This window comes from Bos indicus x Bos taurus, chromosome 10 (assembly GCF_003369695.1).
Source record: "Bos indicus x Bos taurus breed Angus x Brahman F1 hybrid chromosome 10, Bos_hybrid_MaternalHap_v2.0, whole genome shotgun sequence".
Taxonomy (NCBI): Eukaryota; Metazoa; Chordata; class Mammalia; order Artiodactyla; family Bovidae; genus Bos; species Bos indicus x Bos taurus.
The window spans coordinates 46922296-46935345 of NC_040085.1; the positions used below are offsets into that span (position 1 = coordinate 46922296).

Sequence of the window (13050 nt, forward strand, 5' to 3'; positions counted from 1 at the left end):
TTTCTCAAGAAAAACTTGTAGTGCTGTGGACAGAGAATATTTACATAAAACCATACACAAAGAGGTTTATCTCCTTAAATGTTCAACAGCTGCTTCCTACTATCCACACATTAGGTTCCCTATGAACAGCAGCAAATATGTTTGACAGAGTTAACTGCATTTGCTAGAAGAACATAAGTAAGACAACTCTGAGAAACCTCCGAGCCATATCACTCAGGAGGAAACAAGAAAGAAAACGCCTCAGGAGAAACTTTGGAAAATACAAAGGAGAAGTGCCTCTTAAAAAATTAGATTTGGAATCTTTATGAATTACTAGTAAACATTCTCCCAAAAGAATAGATTTCAGTTTAATGTTTTAAGGATCAGACATTAAAACCTTTATTAAAGCAAACCACTGCTTTGTCATTAACATTCTGGTTGTGATGTAAACTAGTCGCTGAGGAAAATATTATGGGGCTCCTTCATATCAGTTTTACTCATTTTAGCATGGGCTCCTCAGTGAATCTGTTTTTTTGCTTTTAGGAAAGGCTCTCATCTCCTATGCCTTGAATGAATCAGCAGGAGATGATTATTTTTTCCTTTTAAAAAATATTAAAATACCTTCCATCTTAGGAAAAAAATCCTTATAAAAGCACTTCCTTCTCTGGATCAGAAGAATAACTGAGCTACGTTTCTTGGCTCCACTTGGCTTATTTTAACGCGTAACTCACAAAGTATATGTTTAAAACTAATAAACAGATTTAACAATTAATCTCAGTAATCTGTCCTTTAGGCTTTAAAATGACGGAGTTTTTAAAATTTTCCCTACATCTGTTCCATTAAGACAAAAACAGATATTTAAATTGAAATTAGAAGGACAGACAGTTCTTGTGGGAATCAGGTGGGAAGTATTCCATGAGTTATTATAAGGGCAGTACAAATCAATACAAACTGAGAATAGCTCTAAATGAGTAATGAAATGGTCCTGTTATAACTATATCCTTTAACTATGACACACACTGCCCACAAAATCAAATCACTGCAATTCAGCAGTGTAAAAATCATTCAGCAAAATACGTAAAATCAATACTCACAGATGCCAAAGCTTTTCCAAGTGCATCACCTGTCTGTGAGCTTCCAGCAGCATTTCCTCTGGTTCCTGAGTATTTCAAATAGGAAAACAAATCAAGAAGTTTAGCAAGTGAGCAGGCATGCTTTTTAGCACTCTGCCATTTTTTCAATGGTTTTCTCCATTGTTATTGCACATCTGTCACAATAAACCAGCAAATAGTAAACTAAAGGAAAGATGGATTAATGAAAAACAGAAACTTTTTTTTCTTCCTTTCTTTCACACTTAAACTCAATACTAAAAAATATGTTGAGTCAAAAGGTACAAATTTCCAGTTATAAGTAAGTACTGGGGCTGTAATACACAATATGATGACTATAACTAACACTGTTGTATGTCATATAGGAAAGTTGTTGAGAGTAAATCTTGAGTTAACATCACAAAGAAAAAAATTTTTTTCTATTGCTTTTATTTTATATCTATATAAGATGATGAATGCTCACTAAACTTATTGTGATAATCATTTCAAGATGTCTGTAAGTCACATCATTACGCTGTACACCTTAAACTTATACAGTGTTATATGTCAATGATATCTTGATAAAGTTGGGGAAAAACATGAAAAGAACAAGTGTGTATGTGTGTGTGTGTGTGTGTATGTATATATATATATATCTCATATATAAAAAAATGGGATTCACTAAAAATGCCCAAGTTCAGTTTTAGGGAGTTTTGCCAACCCAAAAGAGCTCACCTAGAATGCTATCTGATCCATTGATGGGAGGAGTGTGTGAGGCAGCAACGTAAGGTGAACTGCTGGTACTGGCGCGGTGGAAGCTGGACATTGGTGGAAGACTTGTGTTTATGTCTGTTGGTGAAACTGAGTGTGGAGGATAACTCTAAGAAAGAGGAAAAGAGATATGATCTAATAAATACATTTTCTCAATAATAAGCACACAACTGGGCAACTGCTACAATAGCTTATAAAGAACATCATAAATTTGTAGCTTGAAGACACCTACTATTGTCATTTACTTTTTTCAAAAGGCATGAAGTAAGCCTAGAGTATTTCAACACTCAGAAGTTTTGGCAGAATCAAATCTTACACTTGTAATCCAAGGACAAAGTGTTGCTGCACCCTAGTCATGTGTTAAGGCCTACCAAGCGGTCATGTGAATGAAGGCTGCCATAACTACTGGATTGAGACATGTGGGAAGTGGAGGTCCCCAGAATTCCACCAAAACCAGGCTGGCTCATCCCATTTGATGAACTCCAAAGGTCAGAAGAATTGTGGGTCCCATCTAAGACAAAAAAGAGAAATATAGAACTTTCCTTAGCCAAAATTTTTTCTTTTATTTTGATGATACAAAAAAACTTCAACGGGTACTCTCTGGATATGTCTTTCCTCCTCTTTTCAATCTAGTCTTCCATATAGTTTTCTTCCCTCCAAACTGTACAGTTACTATTTTAAGTGAAGGAATAAAGCTTTATAGTTGGGGAGGTAGGGAAGAAATCTAAACTGTAGTAGGCAGGTCATTATAAAAATCTTCACAAGATCTGAATTCATATCAGGGAGGATAATACAAATCCAAAATTTGGGGACAGGCTGGATTAAACTTTTGCTTAAATGGTATATCCATAAATATACAAAAAAGTTCTTAATCTATAACAAGCAATGTATATTTTATCAAACATTCTCAAACTAGAATAAAGAAGTTTCTCTTATAGAGAACCTAAGTAATTGATAATGACTCTATTATAGTCAGCCTTCAAATGAAGTGTGCTGGCAATGACTTCACTCACCAATATAAAGTCAAGGACCAATTTATGTAGCAATTTATTGCTCTCTATAGTCTAAAATCACAGATCAAATAAAAATGATTTGCTAGACATGAACTAAAAGAATTACAATGCTTTTTCTCTCTTAAAAGTCTTAATTCTATTCTATGATATTCACCTTTTTATTTGCACTGATAATTCTAGGAGTGTTATGAATCTGTCATTTAAACAAGAGACTAAAATTGTTAATAGCTTTTATACATTTAAAAATCCTAAAAAAAGAAAGAGCAGCTCTACTCACTTTTTTCAACTGAAGTCCTTTTTAAATTCAATTAATACTAGATGAGCACGCCAAAGCTTTGCTGAATAATTCAACTACATTGCACTCAACAATAATTAGCAATAGAAAAATTTAAAATTAAGTTTTAACTTGCTTCAGCCAAACATATCTAGATAAAAATGTCTGAACTTCTATATAGATATTCTCTTTCTTCACAACTTAAAAATATTAGCTAATATATAATAGATAACTGTTGTAATATTTGACAACTAGTTGGTAGTACTTACCTTGCATAAAGAAAGTGCTAGCAAACATACTGGTTGGTGGCTTGGGAGATGGATAACTAGGAGATTCACGGTTGAAGTCATCTGAATTTGGGGATGGTGCATATACCTTAAAATTAAACAGGAAATTTAATTAAAATGTAAATTACTCTCATACCACTTATGTAAAATGAGTGCTACACTTCCGGAAGGGCCTAAAAAGGCCTATCCATATCTAAAAAGGCCTATGACAAATTCAAAGCTGCTTAAATCATCATAAATTATGTCTAACTTGGATACTATCTACACGTTTGTTTTTAGCTGGTTACTAGAGAAAAAAAACATTCTAAATATCCCTGGAATGAATCTTCGTGTAACAATTATTCCAAGTGACTAAATAAAGTCTCAAATGTTGACTCTGCTCACAAAACATAAATTCATATAGGCTCATGATTCAAAACCTAGTGGAAACAAAAGTCTTTTGACTATAGCATGAAATAAAATTTGGGTTCATAAAATTCATTCTTTCCACAAGAGTTATTAAAATCAAAATGAACTGGATTAAATGTTATTATTCTTTACTATTATTAAAAGTTAACTGTGAAAAGCACAATGTAATTGTTCAGAAACTTCCTGAACTTAGTAGGGTTGGCTAAAGTCTGAGCAGTTTTAATTCTTTAACTTCTAGTACATTTTCAACTCTGGCACAGCTTTCAGAAGAATGTCATTTAATATGTCAGAGCAGTACTAATTTCCTTTGGTAAACCTGTGCTTCAGATAAGCAAAGCATAAACATTTTGAACTGGCAAATGGCCAACACTGTCATTTCTCTGAAAAACTAAATGGGCAGCCAAATAACTATAATGATCAAAACATGATCAAACCATTTTTATGACTACTGAAATCAAGAACAAATATGTAACACTTAAGGTGATGATGATCTGTAAAAGTGAACCAGAAATCCAGAAAGGAAAGGAGTCCTATTTTGAGCAGTGGATGAAACATTTCTTTTGTTTAGTCTGATAAGGGTACATCTATTTAATTTTTAGCCCCGAATAAAAATTCAAAGTGTTCACTTAATGTGGAAAAAGCAATTAGCTCAGTAAAATTAGGGGAGCATGTGTGAAAAAAGCATACACATTTATTTCATTTCATTTATATTCATTTATTCTTTCTCTGAGACATTAACTACCTGCAAAGATTTCTGGCAAATTGTCTAACCGTCTGAAACTCCATTTCCTCATTTGTAAGACAGTGCTAACAGTACCTGCACTGAGGGTTGGATTTATGGGAAGATCAGATGAGATAGCACATATAAAACCTTTAGTGAATCCCTGGCAGTCCAGTGGTTAGGACTCTGCATACTCACTGCTGAAGGCCCAGGATTGACCTTTGGTCAGGGAACTAAAATCCCACAAGCCACACAGTATGGCCAACAAACAAACAAACAAACAAAAAACTCTGCCTGGATTCCTCAAGATAGCTAAGGGACTCAGAAAGCTCTAAAATGTTTAGCAGGTAAGCACTCGCTAAGTATTAGCTTACAATATCATCTTTCTAATTCTTAGAGGCATAGTTATACTGCTACATATTGTCCCTGTTCAGTACTGAACTACTTATTTCTTACAGTTTTGGTCCAATATCATCCTTACATGTACAGTTCACTCTAAATAAAAGGTTGAAAAGTTCATTTTTAGTCTTCTTGCTAGCCATGCTATTACTAGCGCAGGTGTGTCTTTTTAATGAACTGGCATTCAGGTTAGTTTCCTTCTTCTTACATCCCAGAGGGAAAAACACACATCTGTGGTATCTGAGAAGTTGGGGATAAGATATATTTCTAAGAATTACCCATAAAGGATTCTAGATAGGAGATTATACATTACACATATTAAACATTTTTCTATGCTTAATGTGCTACTACATAAAGAGCTATTATGTAAAGACAGAGTTAGGAAGAAAGAATTGGGTATACATAAATGCATTTGCAATGTATGAGGTACACTGACAGGCACGTTATCAGGAAAGGAATTTTGTACTTTTTTCTTTTAATCCAGTTTCAGCATCTAAATTTAGCTTTAGCTAGATACCCTCTGTCCCCCTTATATATAGATTTTCTCAAACTAGGCTGAAACCACAAATAACAAAAAGAGAGTATATCCACAGATGTAGAAAGAAAATACAAATGAGAGTAAAATTTAGAAGACACAGTTAGAACATGCTTTTTCATAAATGCTTATCTACTATGTATACCATCACTGACCTGAAAGTATAAAATATAAAATTCTCTAATTCTATCTAGGCTATAGGTTAAGACAGTATGTAAATCTCACAATGATAACTATGAAAAACTCCAGTTTTGATGTGTCATTTCACAAAAAAAATCTATTCAGTTTGTCAGTTTAAATTTATATATAATCTCTTAATATATATTTATCTTTATTCTTAATTAACTGTATTCCATAAAGGTAAACTTACACTTCAAAAAATTTTAAATGTATGCAATTATAAAAGCAAAGAAAGGGATAAACCTGACTTTACTGATTTACAAATCGCTGTAAATAAAGGAGAATATGCTGATGAGACAATGGTTATTGATAACTATCATGGAAAGCAACAAAACCAAGATAAACCACACAAAGCAGAAGAGGCTTGCCTACTCATACATAAAACTTTTGAAGCTGTATTGGGAACACAGGGCTCATTTTGGAGTCAAAGTTTTTTTATGTTGTTATTGTTGTTCAGTTGCTAAGTTTTTAATGTTAGTCTTTATAGACTTCCAAAAAATAAATGGGCTTTGAAAGAATAGATCTTATAAGTGAAAATGGTAAAGACTCTAAAAATACTATAACTTTATCATTTATTTACTAACATAAATTCAAAGTTTTTATCATAATAAAGATGTTTTGAAAATCATGGTTCTAAAAGAGGCCCATCTAACAGCATTTCTAACACAGGCCAAAAAACTTTACTTTTGGTATCCTAACTGTGGCTTGCAGAAACATAGATGCAATGTTATGAAGCAGCAGTTGTGCCAGTTTCGATTTTTCAGATCAAAGAGTTCTTGCGGCAAAGCACAACTGATGTGGTCTTAAAGACTTTATTAACTCCAGATGTAGGGAAATAGTCAGCCAATTCCACAAAAAGAGCAAGTCTCTTTCAGTTACAATCAGTACTGGCCGCAAATGAAAACCAGACTGCTTATGTCATCTGATCACCTGCACATAGATGCCAGTTTTTTTCTAGTTAATGATCTAATCATACATTTAAATCTTAAGTATGATTTTGTATCACAACAAACCATCTTAAAATTAAGAAAAAGAAATATGTGTGCTTAAGCTGATTAAAAATCTACCAGGAATCACACTATTTTAAAGAGGAATAGGAAAAGTATAATTAAGTAATTTTAGATGTTCTATTGAAATGCGGTCATTGGAAATTTTCTTTAAAATTCTACTCTCCATTTCAGAATGTCAGGCTCAAAGGTGCTATCATGGGAATGTCCTTCTTTCTCAGGTACTTACATATTTTCTCCTCTAGGAATGGCAAAGAGAGAAATTTTTGAGTCTTGAGTGAACAGAACCATAACATTTATCCAGAATTAAATGAATGTAACTGAAAATCTAACAAGATACCTCCCTTTCATTGTTAAGACTGGTTGAAAAGAATAAATTCACGGTAATATCTTTACTGTCCTCATTCCATCAACCCAAATTTACTTTTTAAGAGTGACAGAGTACTTCGAGCATGAATATTTACATTACCCTATACAATGATTACACAATTATCCTTGGAATGTCTTAGCTCAAACAACCAATTGGAGTCAAGTTAGCAAAAACATTCCTTTTATCCTGTTTGGATGATTCAGTTTAGTCATATGGATCATCCCAATTCAGGGCAGTCCACTTTCTGTTTAGCTTTAGAGGCTGGAGTTGTGTACTGTGTTCTTACTTAAGAGCATTCTTCTTGTAATTAATATTAGAAACATCTCTGAAAGGCAGAAAGGCATCATTTTCTTATAGTTACTCAGAAAAGATGCAAAAGAGTAGAAGTTTTTGCTAAAAAGATAGTTTATCTTTTTATCTTGTCACATCCAGTGATGAGTTAAAAGATGATGCCATTTCCTATGCTTTAAAAAATAGATCCAAAACCTATGTTGTAGCTGGTATCTTTAAATGTTTTAAGTGACGAGGAGACGAATTGGGAATTTTCTTTAGAATGTGAGAATAGCTAGCTATATATGTTAATGAAGATACCCTTCCACAGAAAATGAGAGGAAAGCTTTAGACAAGCACCGTTCAGTGAGTTTCAGTGATGATGGAAATGTTCCATATCTGAAAGGATGGTAATGTATGTATGTCTGTACAATACAGTAGCTACTCATTACATCTGAATATTGAACACCTGAGATGTGGATAGTACAACTGAGGAACTGAATTTTAAATTTTAATTTAAATAGTCATTGTGGCTACTGGTTACTACTGAACAATACAGGATGAAATCACTTTTCCTTACCCAGCAGTTTAAAATTACATAAACTATTTTGAAAGAAATATTCTAGAAGCCTCATAAACTCCAAAGCCTATGAAAACCCAAACTCTCAAACATTTTGGGAATACCTTTATCTAATTTGGAAAGAAGACACAGAAGCTCATCAATATTTCTGAACATGCTCTAACACAGAAATTATTACCAATATTTCATTATGTTTAGGCTTCTATTAGCACTTTTGTCAAGATGGTTTTACTAGCAGTTCTCTTTAAGTTCTAATATGTTAAATACCATTAAAACAGTTTAATGTTAAGATTAAACTTCCAATGTTTGAAAAGTTTATGTTAATAGCAGAAATCACCTCCATCAAAATCTTTATCAACTTAACAAAATAGCAAAGCAAGACAAAATTATTTGGCTAACTTACCCTAACATCATGATTTTAAAATAAAGATGTAATATTATATTCAGGAAAACTACACTTAATTTATCTTATATTTTAATAACTATATTTTGTATTAAGCAATAAAAATTTTACAAGATCTAGCTGAGTATCTAAAATCTGAAAACAAACAAAAAAACCAAAACACTCTAGGTCACTGGGAAAAAAGAAAACCTCAACCCAACTCAAATTCTAGCTTTAAAAACTGTAATTAAACCACTGGGTCATCAGTTTAAAAAACTGGGCACATTTAAGGGTCAACACTCAAAAACTAAGAAAGAAAAACTAGGTAAATATTATAAGAAGTTTTTAGTTACTGTTGATCAACCTATGAAGTCCCATATCCAGTAATACACCCAAAGTTTCCTTCTAATTCTGTATTTTGAGGGATCTGAATTTAGTAAAAAGAGGTTGTTTTAAAACAAATAAGTAAAATTTTTGCTTTAATAATTGGACTCAATGATAAGAGTGGTAGAAGTTAAGAAAGAAATTTTTTTAAAAAGATTTACTATTGATTTTTCTGATCATTTTGGATCCATTGTTTTCTATGTATACTGACCTTATGTATAAACTCAGACAAAGGGCATATCTTTAACATAAATTTTAAAATCTTAAAGTTTCTGAAATTCAGGTCTTCCCACTTTCTTGGTTCTTTCTTTAAATTAAAACAAGTATAACCTCAGTGAAGAAGACATTAAAAAAAGTAAGTACATGAAACAGCAATTTAAGAATTTCCTAAAATCCAAGAATATTTAAACAAATGACAAATTTGATAAATATCTCAATACTTTTAGTATTTTAATATTACATAAAAGTATCAAATTTTGCCATAAAATCCAATCTAGTACTCAAGTTTTTATGGTAATAATTCCAAACCTAAGGTGCAGGGGATACACACACACACACACACACACACATGTAGTTTCAGTACTAAATATTGTAAGAACTGAAACCAAAAAGCAACATAAAGCAAAATAAAGTAGAAGGACTAACTCAGGGACACATAAGCTATCTATGGAAGATTCTTTTCATCTAATTAGTTAGCCTAATAAAATAACATGAAATTTCTGTAAAAAGCATACATATTTATATTTTCAAAGTATCACCAATAAAAGAATCAATATCTTTCCAAGAATTTCCAGAGGATGTTTAGGGGTGAAATACTGTAAAATTTCCTTTCTAACAAACAATAAGAAAAAAAAATTCTAGCTTTCAGTACAAAGTAGCTTAAAATCGATTACTACTTCCACTGTCTAAAAAGTATAGTTGAGTAACTGGTTTTCAAATGCGAGAATTTCTTCTTAGGTAAGTCAAACACATTTTAATTAATCTTAAGTTAACATCATTAGGTTTGTCTCATCAGTTCTTTATTGTAACCAGTATCATTTTTACAATAGGTACAATTTTTTTCCCTAAGAGATAAACCACGAAATTTTTAAGGGACTGGGTTTGAAATTCACATGCTAGGAAGATATACTGAACACATCAATGAGTGTCACTTCTTAGCTATCTACATTTTAAAAATATTTAGACCTAACAATAAAGTACCTGATCCCTTTCTTTAACATGTTCATAAGCTAGTGGAAAAGGACATAAATTTCTTTAAAACATTAATAAACCTGACCAGTGACAACATACTCTCCTGGCAGGGGTTTTAGTATTAACTTCCTGTTATTTGTGCTCACTTGAATAAAAAAAAAAAAAAAAAAAGACCTTCTTGGATTCATACCTAGAATACAGTCTCAGATAATCTTGGTAAAGGAAAAAAAAAAAAAAATCAAAGCAGATGGAAGCTAAACTTGTCATTTAATGTCTCTAAGCATTGTAACTTTAGAGAATTCTTAAATGACTTCATGTTTTCCTCATCATACAAATGTAGATTTAACTCTACTGGGTCCACAGATAGCCTGGAAGTTTGAATTAATTTAATTAAACTTTCCTCTCTCATGTTAATTAGCAGTAAATCCCCAAAAGAACAGAACTGTGGCTCTATATGGTCTCATACTGGTTTCTGTGCTTTTATCAACTGAAAATGTTTATTTGAAAAATAAGTCTTAGAAGTATTCATAAGGCAATTTTAGCTCCATGCTACTCTAATTCTTATGAAAATATAAATTATGTGGAAAGGCAGGTGCCAAAACCATGGCTAAACCCATTTTCAATACTATGAGTTCTATTAGAAGAAACCTGCTAATTTCCTGCATTTAAAATCATATCTAGGATAGTTTTAAGTTCAGTTTAAAAAGAAACTAGTAAAAAGCTGCTTGACAGACTGTATCAATTAGCATTCATAAAACTAAATCTGATCAAATATGTGAAACATATTTATTTGTAAGAATAGCCTACTACTTTTCTCAGTGACATTTTCTTTCCAATGTAGTACTTTGATACGACCAAGAGTAAGGATTAGTGAGATCTGGCTCTCTGCTATGGAGACCAGTTTACTTGTCCTTGGATAATAGAAGAGGAAAAGTTGCTACTGGGAGAGAGACCTGGGTTCAGGTCTAGCCTCAAAGCTTACTAATTGGGGGGGTGGGGTGGGGAGGGGAAGATTATACAAGTTACTTAACTACTCAGCACCTCATTTTCCTTACTTAGAAAAGGAGGCTAGTAACAGATAAATGACAGAGTGGTTGGGAGAATTAAATGAGGTAAACATAAAGTCCCCAGCAGAGTTCCTGAAACAGAGTAGTTAGTTCCTCTCTCTTCTTCCCCCAGATTCCATACAAAGAAGCTGAATGTTCAAAATGCGTTTCTAAGCTTTGGTTTTAAAACTTGGATTTCTGTGTTGTCTCTAAAAGATTAAAATCATTCCCTGATATAATGAAAAGAGCATCATGTCTGTACTTGCTGCAATTTTTGTACCTGGAACACTTTGTAGCATCTTCAGTTCAAGGTCTAGAAAATGGAGGCTGATCAGATCAAAGGAAGGCTAAAACTCCAGAATACCAAGGTGAAGAGAGCAGGAATCCTCTCTTCCCCAAACTTTGCTTTCTTTACCTCTACCATTCTCTACCTTTCTGCATAAAGGACATAATTTAGTCATATCTATGAGAAAACTGAGTGCAGGCCCTCAGAAACTCATTATTTTTTCTTGCTATTTTTCAAAGTTCAGAAAACAGATAATATTCAGTGATTTTAAGTCCTCTATTTATCATGAACACATATTAATATCTTACAGCATGGTATATAATACTTGTACACAAAAATTATGGTACAGAACATTAACCCTTTCTTTTTTCAAACAGTGAGGAAATTAGGGTTAACATTTTTTCCTTTTCTGCACAAAGATGCCCAAGCCTCTTATATTTCCAGCAATAAAATATGGCCACATAATCTTAAATACACCAAAATATGAAAAGGCTCTTCTCTGATTAATTTAGCATTTTTACTAGAGTCTGTTCAATCTATTTATTAAATTATCCCAAGCATCCTTAATTACAAGGAATCAGTTTGAAAATGTAAAAATAAAAATCAGGAGAAGAGCAAAGTATTTTCCTGAAGCTCAGTATCACTCAGGATTTTTCACTCTATCATTATAATATCCATAAAAGGATTTTAAAAATGAAATCAATGTGAACTTACTAGCATTTCAAAATATTAATGCCCTATCATCTTAAAATAAATTGATTAAATGGAGTTATTAATAAAAAGTGGGCTTAAACTTAACTGGCTCATAATGAGAATTATATAAAAAAATTTCATAACTCAAGTGAAGAAATACTATTTCAGACTCTGGCAATATTAAAGTGCTAGCTTTTATTATGAAGCATTGATGGGTAGACATTTCCCAATACATAAAAAGATGAGATTTTTAACACAGTCTTTGGATAATAAATTGTATACTATATGATTTTCATATTGAAGAATAATAATAGTAATAATAATAATAATAATAAAATAAATTAGATGTGGTAAAAATAAAATACAGAGAGGAAAACACATATAAGAAAGACTAAGGCCTTATGATAGAGAGGACTAAGAAAATATACCATTCTTTATGCATTTTTTAAGAACACAGAAGTCACCTTTGACCCATATCAAACACAGGCTATCAACTTTCAGGCTACACTTCTCTAACATACCAGCCATGTCATCCACCGTAAGCCTGGAAATACTTAATACGATCAAAGCTGTTACCCACCCCCGCAATGTAGAACAAAGAGAAATGCTGTAATAGAGTGATCTGTGCTCGCAAAAGAATAAAATCTAAACTCAATTTGAGTTATAGTCTATCTGCTTCAGGGGTCCTGTATATACACCATTTTCAAACAGACTATTTTACTTAAAATTGGACACAGAAGAATAATATTTTCATACTTGAAAGACAGTTGGCAAGGAAATTATATAGACATCAAATTATTTCACCTATACTATGCATCTAAATCTACCTCTTACATTCTCCAAAGTTCTGTTTACATGGGTAGTGTGAACACATACTTTTTAATGAGTTTATGAAATTCTGGCTTGACTGTCATCTGTTAAGAAAGACTAGTCAAAAGTTAAGAACCAAATGCTAACAAAGTCCAAAGAGGCCTTACCAAAGCAGTCAGAGAATTAAAAAGTACTTTCTTTAGTTCTCATGTACCATGGTTAAAGCCATATGCTACTTTAAAACATTTTCAAGTGGTTAAAAAGGAAGGGACAAACATAAATGTGATTAATTTTTTGGCAACTTCAAAGATTAACACTGAAAATGTCTACATTAATGATAAAAAAAAATCACTAAAGTCATTTATGTATTTAATAA

The 13050-nt window shown here is 32.3% G+C and overlaps 1 protein-coding gene across 9 annotated transcripts in view; it reads right to left on the bottom strand.

The window, feature by feature from the left end:
• TCF12 (transcription factor 12) overlaps positions 1-13050 on the bottom strand; it is a 393213-nt gene that overhangs the window by 46371 nt on the left and 333792 nt on the right. For all 9 annotated transcript variants that reach the window (XM_027553905.1, XM_027553908.1, XM_027553909.1 and 6 more), the window contains 4 exons: positions 3395-3500; positions 2210-2349; positions 1803-1947; positions 1074-1138 (listed from right to left, as the gene is read on the bottom strand). In XM_027553905.1, the coding sequence (XP_027409706.1) occupies positions 1074-1138; positions 1803-1947; positions 2210-2349; positions 3395-3500 (456 nt within the window). The remainder of the gene's footprint in view (positions 1-1073; positions 1139-1802; positions 1948-2209; positions 2350-3394; positions 3501-13050) is intronic.